Genomic DNA, 17,543 nt, shown 5'->3' with positions numbered 1-17,543 from the left:
GAACACTTATGAAAGAAATTGAGGAAGACACAAAGAAATGGAAAAACATTCCATGTTCATGGATTGGAAGAACAAATGCTGTTAAAATGTCTATACTATGGGGGCATCTGGATAGGTGGCTCAGTGATTGAGCATCTGCATTCAGCTCAGGTCGTGATCCTGGGATCGAGCCTCAAACCCCTCTGCCTGTGTCTCTGTCTCTCATGAATAAATAAATAAAAATCTTTATAAAAATGTCTATACTACTGAAAGCAATCCACATATTCAACACAGTCATTATCAAAATACCATCAGCATTTTTCCAGAGCTGGAACAAACAATTCTAAAATTTGTATAGAACCAGAAAAAAACCCTGAGTAACCAAAGTAATGTTGAAAAAGAAAACCAAAACTGGAGGCATCACAATTCTGGACATCAAGCAGTATTACAAAGCTATAATATTCAAGACAGTAAGGTATCGCCACAACAAACACATTAATCATGGAACAGAATACAGAACCCAGAAATGGACCCTCACATCTATGATCAGCTAAACTTCAACAAAGCAGGAAAGAACAACCAATGGAAAAAGGACAGTCTCTTCAAAAAACGGTGTTGGGAAAGCTGAAGCAGCATGCTGAAGAATGGACTACTTTCTTACACAATCCAAAAAAATAAATTCAAAGTGGATTAAAGATCTTAATGTGAGACAGGAAACCATCAAAATCCTAGGGGAAATTCTTTGACCTCAGCCACAGCAACTTCTTACTACACACATCACCACAGGCAAGAGAAACAAAAGCAAAAATGAACTATTCAGGCTTCAAGATAAAAAGCTCTGCACAGCAAAGGAAACAGTCAACAAAACTAAAAGGCAACCTTCAGAATGGGAGAAGATACTTGCAAATGTCTCATCAGATAAAGGGCTGGTATCCAAAATCTATAATGAACTTATCAAACTCAACACCCAAAAAACAAATAATCCAATCAAGAAATGGGCAGAAGACATGAACAGACATTTCTCCAAAGAAGACATACAAATGGCCAACAGACACATGAAATAATGCTCAACCTCACTCAGCATCAGGGAACTAGAAAATCAAAACCACAATGAGATACCACCTCACACCAGCCAGAATGGATAAAATTAACAAAACAGGGAACAACAGACGTTGGCAAGGATAGTGTGATAGAGGAACCCTCTTACACTGCTGGTGGGAAGGTAAACTGGTGCGGCCACTCTAGAAAACAGTATGGAGGTTCCTCAAAAAGTGAAAAATAGAGCTACCCTATAGTCCAGCAATTGTACTACTGGGTATTTATCCAAAGGATACAAACATAGTGATTCAAAGGGGCACATGAACCCCAATGTTTATTAGCAGCAATGTCCACAATAGCCAAACTATGGAAAGAGCTCAGATGTCCATCAACTGATGAATGGATAAAGAAGAGTGTTATATATACAATGGAATATTACTCAACCATAAAATAGAATGAAATCTTGCATTTGCAACGATGCAGATGGAACTAGAGGATATTATGCTAAGCAAAAGAAATTAATCAAAGACAATTCTATGATCTCAATCATATGTGGAAATTAAGAAACAGAACAGAGGATTATAGGAGAAGGGAGGAAAAAGTAAAATAAGATGAAATCAGAGAGGGAGACAAACCATAAGAGACTCCTAAGTACAGAAAACAAACTGAGGGTCACTAAAAGAGAAGTGGTAAAAGGGATGGGATAACTTGGTATGGGCATTCAGGAGGACACTTGATATAATGAGCACTTGGGTGTATATGGAACTGATGAATCACTAAATTCTATCCCTGAAACTAATAATATACTACATGTTAACTAAATTGAATTTAAATAAATAAATGTTTTTAAAAAGCAGAATAAAAGAGAAATAAAGATGCCCTTGTTGTGGGTGGAAGGGCTAAGAGACAAACTACTATCAGACATACAGTAAAAGCAATTCAAAAAGGGTTTTTCAAAATAATTAAAAAATAATACCTACTTGAAGATCAGAGGTGCAAGAGAACCAAAGAGTAATGGAAGTGATAACTATGTAAGTAAATCTAAACAAACAGGAATGAACAATGTTTGTTAAGCAGCGATAATAATACATTCCTAACACATAGCCATATATATGTCAGGAAGTAGATAAATAAAGTTAAACTGTTCTAAAGTCCTTGAATTATGTAAGGAAGGATATGATTTATATTAAACATGATAAATTAAGGAGACAGGTTATAATTTTTAGAGTAACTCTCCCCCCAAAAAATCAAAGATTATATAACTTCCATCCTAATAGAGGCAAAATAATGAATATTGAAAACACACTAGTAACTCAAAATAAATACATTTTTTTAAAAAGAACATAATAGAAGTGAGACAAAAAAACACACAGGATGTTAGATTTAAACCCAAATACTGCATCTCATTAATTGTGAAACACATTCCTCACATATTTAAAATACTCTGAAATTGAGGTTCATCTAACAAAGTATTAATTTAACTGACACCATTTTTCCTTCTTAGTGGTATGTTAATAATGATGTATCTTACAATCAATTACATCTATGCTTAAATAAATACAGTACATTACTAATTACATTAAACATAAGCAAATTAAATGATACAATTAAGAGATAAATACTGTCAAGCTGGATTTAAAAATAAAACCTAAACATATGTTGTTTCAATAATATATCTAAAACATAAGGGTAAAGAAAGGTTCAAAGTGAAAGGATAGAAAAAATATACTTTTGACATGAAAAAAAATCTGGCAAAGCCAAATTAATATTAGACAAGATTGACAGTCTAATCAATAAAAAGGAAATGGAGACACAGATTGAGCAAAAATAAAACTGTTCACAAATGATATAGTCATCTATGTAAAAATTCCAAAAGAATCAACAAAAAAAATTTCTGCAATAAGCGATTAAAGCAAACTAAAGCAATGAAATCTTCTTTTTTAGAGAAGAAGATTACAAGTCAGTTGCTTTCTTATATACCAGCAACAATTAGAATATGAAATTAAAAACGCAATATCATTTACATTAGCAAAACCAAAACCAAAACAAAACAAAAATACTTAGGCATAAATCTAACAAAATATATACAAGATCTAGAGAGGAAAAACTTCAAAACTCTGATGAAAAAAATATCAAAAATGACCTAAATAAATGGAGAAATATTCCATGTTCAAGGACAGGAAAACTAAATACCATAAAGATGTCCATTCTTCCCAATTTAATCTATAGATTTAATGCAATCCCAATTAAAATTAACCCAGCCAGTTATTTTTTGAGTATAAACAAAGTGACCTAAAGTTTATATGGGGAGACTAAAGACTCATAATAACCAACACAATACTGAAAGAGAACAAAATTTAAAAAGTGAAAGTATCTCACTTTCAGATTTATCATCAAGCTACAGTAAATCAAGACAGCATGGTATTGGCAAAAGAATAGATAAATGGATCAATGGAAGAGAATCAAGTCCAGACATAAACCCACACAAATACAGTTAACATATCTTTGACAAACAAACAAAGACAATTTGATGGAGAAAGACGGTCCTTAACCCATTAAGAGTATCTGCTGCAGAGAAAGAATTACACTCTTGGTGGGAATGCAAACTGGTACAGTCACTCTGAAAAACAGAACAGAGTTTCCTCAGAAAGTTAAAAATAGAACTACCCTATGATCCAGCAATTACACTACTTGGATATTTACCCAAATGATACAAAACTACTGATTCAAAGGGATACATGCGCCTCAATGTTTATAGCAGTATAAAACAATAACCAAATTATGGAAAGATCCCAAATGCCCATCAACTGATGAATGGATAAAGATGTGGCATATAGACAATGGAATATTACTCAGCCATAAAAAAGAATGAAATCTTGCCATTTGCAACAACATAGATGGAGCTAGAGGGTATTACTAAGCAAAATAAGTCATTCAGAGAAAGACAAATACCATATGATTTCTCTCATATGTGGAATTTAAGAAACAAAACAAATGAACATAGGGGATAAAAAGAGAGGGGTAAACCAGAAAAAAGACTCTCAACTGTAGAGAACTAAGGGTTACTGGAGGGGAGGTGGGCAGGGGATGGGTTAAATGGGTGATGAATATTAAGTAGGGCACTTGTGATGAGCACTGGATGTTGTATGTAAGTGATGAATAAATTCTACACCTGAAACTAATATTACACTGTATGTTATCCAACTGGAATTTAAATAAAAACTTGCAAAAGAAAAGATAAAGAACAGTATCTGCAAAATCTTTAGCAAACATCATATTTAATTGTAAAATGCTGAAAGCTTTCCTTTTAATACCAATGTAGGTGACATATGGTAACTATATTTGTGGTGAGCATACTATAATGTATAGAATTGTTAAGTCACTATGTTGTACAGTGTGAAATTAATATAACATTTTATATTATTTGTTAATAATATATTTATTTTTATATTTTTATACTTAATTTATTAAATATATTTTAATAATATTTTAATAATTTTATATTTTTTATATTTATAATATATTTATTTTTATATTTTATATTTATTTATTAAATATATTTTAATAATATTTTAATAATTTTATATCTAATTTTTATATTTAATTTTATATTTTATATAATATAACATTTTATATTTATTTGTTAAAAAAAAAAAAAGTAAGACTGATGCACATTACCACCACATCTACTTGAATATTGTACAGGAGGTCTTAGCCAGTATAGCCAGGTAATATAAATAAATAAAAGATATAAGGATTTATTAGGTAGAAACACAACTATCATTACTGCCAGATATGATTATATAAGTTAAAATTTAAAAGAATATAAGTGTGTAGCACCAATAGGCCACTAGATATAAAATAAATATAAGAAATCAATTTTATTTTTATACAAAAAATCATAAAGTTAATTTTTAAAAGAGAAATCATTTATAATAGCACATAAAAATATAAAGTATAGGAATAATACTAACAAAAGAAGTTTAAATCTCTATAGATAAATATAAAACGAATTAAAGATCATGGACTTGAAGACTCCTTATTGAAAATGTTAATTCTTCATCAAACTAATCTAGAGATTTAAAACAGTATCAATCAAATCCCCAATAAGACTCTTTGTGGATTTGGATGACTTAATTCTAAAATCTACACAGACAAAGCCAAAAACAGCCAAGACACTCGTAAACAAGTAGGTCAAAGTAGGATAACTTTATACAACCAATTCTAAAGCTGTGATAATTAGGAACTACAGTAGTGATATAAATATTGACTAATAAACAAATGCAGCTGAAGAGCCCAGAAACAGATACATATATTTGCAAACACTTGATTTATGACAAAAATATGCAAAGTAGCAATGAAAGGGATATCTTTTTAACACATGGTGCCAATTCAACAAAGCACTCATACTGGGAAAAAAGCCTGACCTCCACCCAACACAATGCACAAACAGTAATTCTGGGTGGGTTATGGACCTAAATATGAAGGTTAAAACAGATGAAGAGTCTGAAAAATAACACACAAGAATACCTCTATGACATAAGTTAGGGAAGAATTTCTTAAACAAGATACAAAAAGCAATAGTCATAAAGGAATAGATTGACATATATGACTATATCAAAATTAAAAATTTTCACTAAAAGTCACCAAAAAGTTTATAAAGAACTTCTACAAATCAATAAAAATATCAATCCAATAGCAAAACCAAGGAGAATGGGACTGAACAGTATCTTCACAAAAACACAAAATCCAAATGGCCTATAAACATAAACAGGTGATTTAATCTAATCTTATTAGTAATTAGGGAAATGCAAAGGAAAAGCACAGTAACATACAACTATATACCCAACTCATTAGCTAAAGTTTAAAGTAGAGAATAACAATTGATGGAGAGATATGCAGTCAGCAATCACTGCACCCCACAATACATCTTCTTCAGCCACATCTGATTTTAGCAGTTATGGTGGATGATTACCCACAACTTCTACCTCTAAGCTTTTTTTGAGTTGTAACTCAACAGGGGAGTTAAAATCCCAGGGGGCAATCTTCAAACCAAAAGACTATGGAAGATGGAAGCAACAAAAGTGAAAATACATCACAGCTACATGTATCAGGATGGACAAACATCACAAACACATCAACTAAAAAAAGCCACAGTGACAGGAAGCATACTTGTATAATGCTGTTCATTTGCTCTAATCTATTCTATGAAGTGCACAAAACAGGCAAAAACTCAAGTGTGTAGGAATACATATTTATGTGGCAAAACTGTAAAGAAAAGCAAAGAAATGATTACCATAAAAATCAGGGTAAAAGTTAATTAACTCTAGGGGAGAAGGTATAATGGGGAAAGCTACAGAAGGAAACTCTGAGGGTCCTGGTAGTGACTTGACGTTGGTTACACAAATGTTCACTTAAGAAAAATGTGGTCAGCTGTACATTTGTTTAGATTTTCTGTGTGTTCTTTATTTTTCGTAATAAAAGCGTGTTTTTTGTTTGTTGTGTGTGTGTGTGTGCGTGTGTGTGTTTTAAGAGAACACATCACAAGTTCTATCAGAACAAAAAGGGACACCTGGGTGGCTCAGTGGTTCAGCCTTTGGCTCAGGACGTGATCCCGGAATCCAGGGATCAAGTCCCACATCAGGTTCCCCACGGGTAGCCTGCTTCTCCTTCTGCCTATGTTTCTGCCTCTCTGTGTCTCTCATGAATAAATAAATAAAATCTTTAAAAAAAAAAAAAAAAAAAAGGAACAAGAAGGTCCAGCAAAAGGTAACCTTAGTGCTTCTATTTCTGTAGTTAGGCACCAAGGAGTCCAATAAACCCAAAGGGTACTCAGTTAGGACTAAGAAACCCTTAGAAAAAACAGGTGAACTCGCTCAGTCTCATGAGGTTGATGAGGTTGTTAAACATCAGAAAGCTGACATGGGGTTACAGCTTTTATAGTTTTATAGGAAGCAATCATCAAAAAAAAAAAAGAAAAAAAGGAAAGAAAAGAAAAGAAAAGAAAAGAAAAGAGAGGAGAGGAGAGGAGAGGAAAGAAAAAAGGAAAGAAAAAAGGAAAGAAAAAGGGAAAGAAAAAGGGAAAGAAAAAGGGAAAGAAAAAAGGAAAGAAAGGAAAGAAGAAAGAAAGAAAGGAAAGAAAGAAAGAAAGAAAGAAAGAAAGAAAGAAAGAAAGAAAGAAAGAAAGAAAGAAAGAAAGAAAGAGAATCCAAGATAAAGGCCAGAGTAAGAGATAAACTTGGCAGACAGGTCAGGCTTTCCTCTAAAAAACAGAACAAAATAAAACAAAAATCCACAAGATGCAACAGAAAACACCACTATTAATAAATCTAGGAAACTGAACTTAAATGAAATTTTTTTAAAAATAGTAACTTTTGTTGCATCACAAAAAAAAACCACCAACAGCTAAAGGAAGAAGTCCATTTTACCTAGCACAGGCTAGAGCCATCTGCCTAAGGAGGTAATGCCCATAGATCTTAAAGAGTTCATCCAACACCATCTCCCTGATGTCCATTGCACCCTCTGCCCAGAGTACTTCTGTGTTAACGGTGGAAGGGAATGCAGTGCCATCTGGGATAGTTCACTTGTTCCTCAGAAGAAGCAGGCTCTCCTTCATTCACTAGTGAAGGTCTCACTTATGGTCTTTTGGGGGAGGTGGAAAACCTTTTATTCTCTAAGATTTTTTTTTTATTTATTTATTTACGATAGTCACACTGAGAGAGAGAGAGAGAGAGAGAGAGAGGCAGAGACACAGGCAGAGAGAGAAGCAGGCTCCATGCACCGGGAGCCCGACGTGGGATTCGATCCCGGGTCTCCAGGATCGCGCCCTGGGCCAAAGGCAGGCGCCAAACCGCTGCGCCACCCAGGGATCCCTATTCTCTAAGATTTTATATTCCTAGATCTAGAAAGCAATGTTCCTTCATTAGAAGTCTTTTTGGACCAAGCCATTACAAGTGCTGCCTCGAGACCACAGCCTCAGTCTCTGTTTGCTACGGATTCATAGTTTTTAAATAATCTGTTTTGTTGTTTTTTTTTCAGACATTTGTAAGTTGTGCCCAGGTTTTTACTGCTGAACAATGCATACACACATTGTTTGCTCACCCTCTCATTACTCCTCTAGAGCAAATTTCCAAATATAAAATTTCTGGTTCAAAAGTGTATCTTTAGGGTTTTAGACACAACCAATCTGCTCCACAGAAAACCTGTACCAATGCTCTTCACACTAGAAGCATGAGGGACTGGCCGGGTGACTTACATACTTTGGTTTCATAGGTTAAAAACAAGTTATTTCATTGTTTTGATTTACATTTCTGTTTAGGGATGTGGAGAAAAAGTTTCACAAATTTACTGACGTTTTCTATTTATGTCTTGTATTACAAGCTACCTGATCATATCCTTTCCTTTTTTTTTATTTTAAAGATTTTATTTATTCATGAGAGACACACAGAGAGAGAGAGAGAGAGAGAGAGAGAGAGGCAGAGATGCAGGTAGAGGGAGAAGCAGGCTCCATGCAGGAAACTTGACATGGGACTCGATCCTGGGTCCCAGGATCAGGCCCTGTGCTGACGGTGGTGCTAAAGCACTGAGCCACTCAGGCTGCCCAATCATATCCTCTCCTTTGCTCATCTGTAAATTTATATTTTTATTTGAAAAACAAACAAAAAACTTTGTCTCAGACATTTCAAACAGTATTCTTTGCTATTTGCTCTTTCACTGTTTCCTTTATAATTTGAGGGTAGGGTGGGGGAGTGGAAAGGTTTATGTTTATAAACACCTTTCTCTATCCAAGATTATATCCATTAAGTCACATTTTCTACTATTTCGTTATATATTTGGAATTTAATGCATACTGTATGGTGATTTTTTCCAAATTCTTAACAAACCATTTGAGCCTCATTTACTGAATAACCCCATCTCAAAAAAAAAAAAAAAAAAAAAAAAAAACACTTTTACTATTTCTGAGGTTTCTACTTTGAGACTGTTGATATGTTTACCATGCATTTAAGTTAATATTATACAATTCCCAAATATAATAGTTCATACCAAAATCCTTCTTTAAAGGTCTTCTTTTTCAATATTTTCTTCACTACTTTTGCAAAATTACTCTTCCAAATTGACTCTAAATTTATTTTTGTCAAGTTCTAGAATGAAAGAAATATACACATATCTGGAACTTGATTGGTATTAATAATAATTTGAGTTAATTTGATAAAAATATATTTCCAATATTTAATCTTCTCATAAAAGAACACTGCCTTTACTCAAATTACATATTCTGACTTTCAGTAAAGTGTGTTCTTTAAACAAATGCTATTTGCTATTAAGTTGATCTCAAGATATTCAGAATTTTTGACAAATATAATTTTTTGGCAAATACAGTTTTTTCCTCACATATTTCAAAGTAGTTGTAACTGGTCTATTGGAAATCTATTTACTTTAAAACTGTATTTCTAATACTATTTAATTGGTTCCCTTGCTTTTCAAAACTAGACAATCATTAACATCGTTCACTATCCCCTCTTTTCAAATATTTATTCTTAAATCATCTTCTTATTCATCACACTAAGCTAGAAAATCCAAACCAAGATAAGCTAATGGTACTGATAGTACCATGTATGCCCAATATGTTATGGTCTTTCCTCCAATCTTATCCCCATCCTTCTCCACTGTGTTCTTTGCTTAGGAGGTTGACCTATACAGACTGCATCCAATGAAATGTGCCCAATTGGAGGCACTGGCAGAGGAACAAGACTGATTATTCCTCTGAGTCTCACTCTATCAGGTCACCTGATGTTGGCAATTTCCCTCTACTTCAACTCCTCAATGGTCAGTCTCTCCTACAGCCATAGTTATTTCTCCCCATGATCCTGAACAATTCTCTCCTTTTATATTTTCTACATCCCTACCAGGTTACGTACTTAAGCTAACCCCAAAACACTCCTTGCCTGTTCTCATGGGGAAAATGGGAGATCACCTTATATTCAAGATCATCTTATATTCATTCATGTTGAAGTTTTAATACACAGTAGGTTTTAAACCTAATATTCATAATACCATCTTATTCAAAATATTTTATAATTAGCCTTTAGACCTCTGATACAAGATTTACTTAGGAGAGTGTTTTTAAATTATCAATTCATTTAGGGTTTTTGGTATTAACATCTAGTTTTACTACACTGTGGCCCAAGAATGAGATCCTGTTGTTTCTTTTTTTTTTCTTTTTTTAAGATTTTATTTATTTATTCATAGAGAAAGAGAGAGGCAGAGGGAGAAACAGGCTCCATGCAGAGAGCCCAATGTAGGACTCGATCCTGGGTCTCCAAATCACACCCCGGACCACAGGTGGCACCAAACCGCTGTGCCACCGGGGCTGCCCAACCCTGTTCTGTTTCTGCTTCTTTTCTCAATTATATAAGTCTTTGGCAAAATATATAGTCATTGGCAAAATATATAGTCAATTTTTGTGGAGATTCCTGAACACCTGAAATGAAGATATATGTTCTGTTTGTACATAGTTATATTTTTATCCATTAAATCAACCATATTAATATTTATTTAAACCTCTATAATCTTATGTTTCATTTATATAATCTGTTAGTGATTAAGAAAGCTGTTTTAAAATTTCCTGAAATGTGCTCATTTTCCCTTTACATGCTTTTCACATTATATATTTTAATAACATGATATCAACAATTATGATAAATGTTTATTAATGACTGTACATCCCAAAAATGAAAAGTGATCATGTTTGCCTTATTGTGAGTCTCTTTGTGTCAGGTATGTTTCCTAGATAAAACATTTAATTATAGTGGTTTGAGACCTAATCTGAGAGGCATTCCATATATTAACCGTTATATTTGGTCTTAAATTATTGTACCTTATACTTTGTATTTTGTAACACCTTAACAATATGTTCTTTTAGGCTCTTTTTTTTTTCTATGTAGAATATTTTCACTAAAAATTTTTTGTCCTGAGGAGCCTAGCTGGTTCAGTCAGTAGAGCAGGTGACACTTAATCTCAAGGTAATGAGGTCAAGCCCCATGTTGGGTGTGGAGCCCACTTGAAAAAAAAAAAAAAATTGTCCTTATGAATTAGAAACGTACATCTTGTTTTCAATTCTACCTTGAGGTCATTATTATGACAACTTAAAATGTAGTCCGACGTATATTTCTTCAATTGTCTGTGATTTTATACCTCCCCCACTCAACGGGTTTAATTTTTTTTTAATATTATGTATTTCTTTCAAGTTCCATTTGTTCTGGTTGCTCCTCCACTAAATCCAATGGCCCACAAACCATTCTTTCCACTGTGTTCTCCAGATCTACTCCATCCTTCTAACAGTTCATCTCTGTCCTTTCTCCCTGCAATCTGGGAAAGCTTATCAAGATTAAGTTGCAATCTTTTTCGAAACAGGCATTACGGAGAAGTTACCCAATCAGGGCCAATGAGTTCCCATGCTAGGACTGAGATAAATTCAGACCTCCTGGATCTACTGTTCACAAGGGAATCCCAAAAACTTCACCCCTGCTCCATTTCCTAACACAGGCAGCCGCAGAACCACTCCCTGCCTCAGTCACCGGGACAAATCTCATGTCCTTTAGTCCTATTTACATTTATTATTATAGGAAGCTGTAGCTGTCTGTGAAGGCCTTTGTCTCCTTCCCATTACCTTATTATGCACCCTGGAATCCACAGTGCATCATCAGCAAAACTCTGATATCCTCAACCTCTTCTCTGAAAGTACCTTTCACTGTCAAGCTCTACTTGAAATTCAGCTATTCTCTGATTTCATAGCTTCCATGAGAATGTTCTCAAGGAGTAGCAGCTTTTCCCCAGAACCCTCATACAACTAGAAATAGAATATAGTGTTCTTCCTCCAGATTGCTGCTTCCAGGTCATTCTTTCTTGCTCCTTCCTAAAATCTCCCAGCTCTGAATCTCATAAAATTAAACTATCAGCTACCTTGATTACTAACATCTACCAATCCCTGGGGTTACTGCCTCTCATGTCCTTCTCACTAACATTGTCACTCTAACACTATCCTTGTCTTTATTTTTGCTGATTGCAATATGCAGATGGATAATCCTATTAGTCCCTTGGGCTCTCTCCATGGCTTCAATTCCTGTCCTCCAATAATCTAATCCTCCACCATCCAACCACTCATTTCTAGGCTTTTAGTGGACATCTTACCATTACTATAATTTATAATCTCAATTTTACACATCTTACTTTCCCTGGGTACACCTTTATACTCCAACGTAACTCTCATCCCACAAGCACATCCATTTCATTAGTGTTTCCCTTATCCACTTGATGTCCCCCCTTTCCTAAGCCTTATCCATCTTAAATGTCATGGTCCATCATAATTACTCCTTTGCAAACAGATCTGACTTCCTTGCCCTTCTCTTACTTCATTGTATTTGGCCTAACTACAACCTGGTTAACATCACTCTCTTATGCACCTATGCAGTTGAACATACCTGCCTGAAAAGACACAACCACAAACTAATCTCACTTAAAATTCATGACTATGAATCTCAAGTGACCCTTTAAAACTGCCTTCTAGGGGAACCTGGGTGGGTCAGGAGTTGAGTGTCTGCCTTCACCTGAGGTCATGATCTCAGGGTTCTGGGGTTGAGTCCCTCATCGGGCTCCCCACAGGGAGCTGCTTCTCCCTCTGCCTATGTCTCTACCTCTCTCTCTGTGTCTCTCATGAGTAAATAAATAAAACATTTTTTTAAAAAATATATAAAATAAAACTGCCCTCTACTCCATTTATTCTTCCATTCTACCACATGACTATTTCATACCTTTTCCTATCTCCTGAAATCCCCAATAGCTCCTCCCTAGCCTTTCAACTTACTTCTTACTTCACTGACAAAACTGAACCACAGGCTCCCACCACTACATATATCTATCTACCAGCAGCTACATCCATTTTTTCCTATTACTACAGATACTCTGAGCTTCATTAGAACAAACCCCTCCACTTGTGCCCCAGAACCCACACCCTCTCACCTACTCAAGGTCTACTACAGCAATGTTCCCCTCTTTGTCCCAGATCACCAACTTTACTCCTCCACTAAATTAATCCTATTAGCATACAAACCTGCTGTAAATTCTTCCATCTTGAAAAAAAGTCTAGCCATACTTCTTCCTTTATACTTGGCGCGTTTCCCTCAGATACCCACAGAGCTTTCTACTTATCTCCTTCAAGTATTTAGTCTAATATCACCTCAAAGAAGCTTACCCTGACAACACAAATTTAAAATTACAACCTGACTTCTACCATCACCACTACTACCACCACCACAACACCTGGACCTCCCAATCTTCTAATCCTATTCTTTTATTTTATTTTCCATAGCACTTATCACCTAATGTTCTGTATTACTGATGTATTTATTATGTTACTAGTTTGTCTTCTCCCATGAAAATGTAAACTCCATGAAGGGCAAGTCTTTTTCTAATTCACTAAGATATTCCAAGTGCCTAAAACAAAGTCTAGCACCTAGTCAGCACTCAATAAATACTTGACAAGGGGCACCCGGGTGGCTCAGTGGGTTAAGCATCTGACTCTTAGGTTTCAGCTCAGGTCGTGATCTCAAGGTCTTGAGATTGAACCCCGCGTCAGGCTCTGAGCTCAGCATAGGGTCTGCTTAAGTTTCTCTCTCCATCTCCCTCTGCCCCTGCCCCCTGCTCACTTGCACTCACTCACATGCCCTCTCTCTCCCTCTCTCTCTAATAAATTTAAAAATCTTAAAAAAATAAAATTTAAAAATGAACAAATAAATACTTGATGAGTGAATGAATAAAGTATGGATCCATTCTTCATTGCTTCTTACACCATTTTAAATTCCACTATAGCACTGTTTCAGGACAAGCCTTTCCTAACTGCATGCCACTGTTTTCATCTTAGTCTCCTTTCTTACCTCATGGCTGAGTATTCAGTTCTTATTCCCTGAATTCATGTCTTCTTCAACTTCACTTCCAGCCAAAGCAAATGCTAAATTTATTTCCGTCTCCTACAGAAAATCTTTTACAAACATAAGATTCTTCTTGTGAATATAATTACTTTTTTTATTAAATATAGTTTTTCTATGTTCTAACTTTTCCATACCTATTTTTCAGCCTAGTATTTGCTCAAAAACAGATAAATCCTGCAGCAAATTCTGCTTGAATACTTTCCTTTACACCATAATTTAATGAGAACTGTACTTTCAGATCTGAAGATAAAGAGCTGGCTAAGAGCAGTTATTATTATTCTTTCTGTGCTCCAGGAACTTGAGGGAGGTAGGAAAGGAAATGAACACTTGGGGCTATGGATATTCCCCATATGAAATTTTCATTTGTGTTTGGAAAAGATGAACACCTTCCACAACTAATTTTTTCTCTGACTCAACTTCTACTCACATATGCATTGTGACTATGTCCAGCTCTCTATTTAGCATTTCTGCCTACTGAATTAGGTAGGAACCTTGTTCCCTTGTGACAAATCTGCAACAAAAAGAAGCCCAATGACTCAATGGTATTTCACCTAAAGACTCTCTACAGTGATTACTTTTGAACCCTGGCAGAGAAAGGGGCTCTAAGATCACAGGCTCCGGATCCAGACCTCTTGACCTGAAATCTCAGCTTCAACACTTACTGTGATGTGTCACCTCACTTTCTTCATCCTTCACTAGAGATACCCACATCTCATCAGGTTTCTGAGCATTAAAGATTAATGCATTTTAAGTGCTTAGAACAGTACCTAACACGTAAAAAACATTCACTAATTTTTAACTCTGCTTTCTCCTCCTTTTTGTCTTGCGTCCCATTTTTACCTATAGAAGTAGAGATGTTAGCACTCTGTCAAGATCTCTTCTATTTACAGTGACAATGAAGTACTTTCTCAAGAAGGGATTTATGAGTAAATACTTCATATAGTCTCTCAAATCTAATCCAACCTGCACTACATCTGATAGAAATCTTTTGCTAATTCCTAATTCAGAAGTAAATTTTTCCATGTTCTTTTTTTTTTTTTAAAGATTTTATTTATTTATTTATTCATAGAGACACAGAGAGAGAGAGGGGCAGAGGCACAGGCAGAGGGAGAAGCAGGCTCCACGCAGGGAGCCCGACGTGGGACTCAATCCAGGGTCCCCAGGATCAAACCCCGGGCTGCAGGCGGCGCTAAACTGCTGCACCACCGGGGCTGCCCAAATTTTTCCATGTTCTTATATTCTTTTGATGTGTCAATTCACACAAGAGTGTAGCTACACAAATGTTTCTTTCTTAAACCTCTTTAGAATCATTAATTTAATTTAAAAATAGCACATTGGTATATTGTGTAATTAATTTCAGAGGAGCCAGGAATAATTTTTCTTTCTTTTTTTTTTTTTAGGAATAATTTTTCAACTTAACATGAGTACATCACAAAATTTAAGAAACACTTATCTACGGTACCATGTTAAGAAGAACAAGAAGAAAGAATTCATTTACTCACGATGCTCCTGAATTCATGATGCAGCTCTTTGCTCCACAAAAACAATCTCTGCCATCATCATGATTCATTCCAAGGTTATGACCCAACTCATGAGCAACAATGGATGCAAACGTCTCCACTGTGATTTGCCCAAACTGTCCAAACACAGGAAAGTACTAATTAGGTTTCTGAACAAAAAGGATATGTTTATTATTTTTTCCACAAGAGGAAATTAATCACTATGATGATGACAGTCTTTATGATAAATCATGCACCCAACATCAGTTTTCAAACATTTCACTAGGAAACTGATATGACACAGAGGTAGATCCTTTAAGCAACAGACCAATTATTTCAGCACTAATAAGTTATTCACAATGATTTATGGGAAAACAGATTCATGGTTCTAATTTAATTTTCTTGAATGGAGTTTTAACTTTCTCGTCCATAAAAAGTAAGGGGCTAATAAACACGTAATATTAGAAAACTTAATCTAGTCTCTAAAGAAAGAACACGTCTACCACTTCTACCCGAAATAGTATTTTAAGGACTGGGGGAGGAAGTGTGCAGTCAAATGCACGACACTGTTCTTTTTTTTTTTTTTTTAAGAATTTTATTCTTTTTTTGTTTTTAATTTTTTTAAAATATTATTTATTTATTTATTCATAGAGATGCAGAGAGAGAGAGAGAGGCAAAGAAACAGGCAGAGGGAGAAGCAGGCTCCATGCAGAGAGCCTGACGTGGGACTCGATCCAGGGTCTCCAGGATCACGCCCTGGGCTGCAGGCGGTGCTAAACCGCTGCACCACGGGGGCTGCCCCATGACACTGTTCTAATGCAGATGTCCAAAGGTAAATATCAAGAACAAAAACATACCACGTTAATCCCGCCTGCGTGGCTCCTTGAACATACTGTTCCCACAAATGCCATTCCCGCAGTCCCACCAAAACCTTTCTTCCTAAATAAAAATACAAGGTAAAAGTTAGAAAATGTAGTTGGGAGGGTGAAAGGAACAAACTGCTCTTATTCCTTTGGATAAGCTTAAACTGGGCTGGTAGAACCCACAACAACTGGAGAAAAACAGCAGAGAACATTGACATTTTAAAATCAGAATACAATTAAGTCTTATTTCTTTTTTATTATCAGAGAATGAGACTAATATCACAAGTTCATTTTTTAGACAACTGAAGATATGTTTTAGATACCAAACCAAGGTTTTTTTCCTACTCTCTAGATGAAAAATCTTCCTAAAACACATTATATTTACTTATTCAAAAATTATAACGAGGAGGGGCAGGTAACACGTGCAATGAACATACACACACAGGAGGCTGCAGGGCAGGGAGTGCAGGGGACAAAAGAACCACAGGGGGTCTCCATGTGGCTCCCCGGTCAGTCATCCCCAACACACTTGTATCTCAGGGCCTATTTTCTCCACCTGGAACTCTTTTGTCCAACAAATACTCCGAACTCATTCTCTCACCTCCTTCTCTCGCTTCTCTCATTTCCACAAGTCTTCTCTATGAGGCTTTCCCTCACCAATTCAACCTGATTTCTCTGATACTTCTTTATCTTGGCATATGCCAGCTATTTATTGAGTAGAAAAGCATAATAACAACACCACAATGTACTTAAAATGTTCCATAAGCCTTCACAGGTACTTTACAAAAGTAACCTCATTTGATCCTGAAACCCTACTAGATAAAAATCATTGTGCCTGCCCACTGAACAGTTTAAGAAACTGAGGCTGTGGGAAGTTGTATCTTTAGCTGTTAGGTCACCAAGCAGGGGTCTGGCATACTGCTACCTGATTCCATATTTACCACCCTAATAGCTATACCATCCCAGCCCTTTCTGCCCTGTAGCCAGGTAAGCATGTTCTAATTAGGGTGAAATGCAAGAAAAGAAATCTGTCTTTACATCTCCACCTGGAGCTAAGCCTACAATACAATAAAAATTGTGGCTACTAAGTTTCTTCAAACATTTCCTGGACTCTGAGTCAGAAAATGAGCTTCACTGGTTGTAACCTTAATCTTCCAGGGAGACATGCACCTACAGGA

The 17,543-nt window shown here is 35.5% G+C and overlaps 1 protein-coding gene across 1 annotated transcript in view; it reads right to left on the bottom strand.

Annotated features, from left to right (window-relative positions):
* The window catches only part of ADAM9 (ADAM metallopeptidase domain 9), a 137,957-nt gene that overhangs the window by 78,433 nt on the left and 41,981 nt on the right, over positions 1-17,543 (bottom strand). Inside the window, exons 10-11 of the mRNA XM_077849229.1 lie at positions 16,360-16,441; positions 15,506-15,639 (exon numbers count right to left, since the gene is read on the bottom strand). Coding sequence (XP_077705355.1) covers positions 15,506-15,639; positions 16,360-16,441 — 216 coding nt within the window. The remainder of the gene's footprint in view (positions 1-15,505; positions 15,640-16,359; positions 16,442-17,543) is intronic.

This window comes from Canis aureus, chromosome 15 (genome assembly GCF_053574225.1).
Source record: "Canis aureus isolate CA01 chromosome 15, VMU_Caureus_v.1.0, whole genome shotgun sequence".
In the NCBI taxonomy this organism is placed as follows: Eukaryota; Metazoa; Chordata; class Mammalia; order Carnivora; family Canidae; genus Canis; species Canis aureus.
Note: the sequence above shows the minus strand (reverse complement) of the source record. Positions and strands in the feature narration are given on the sequence as shown.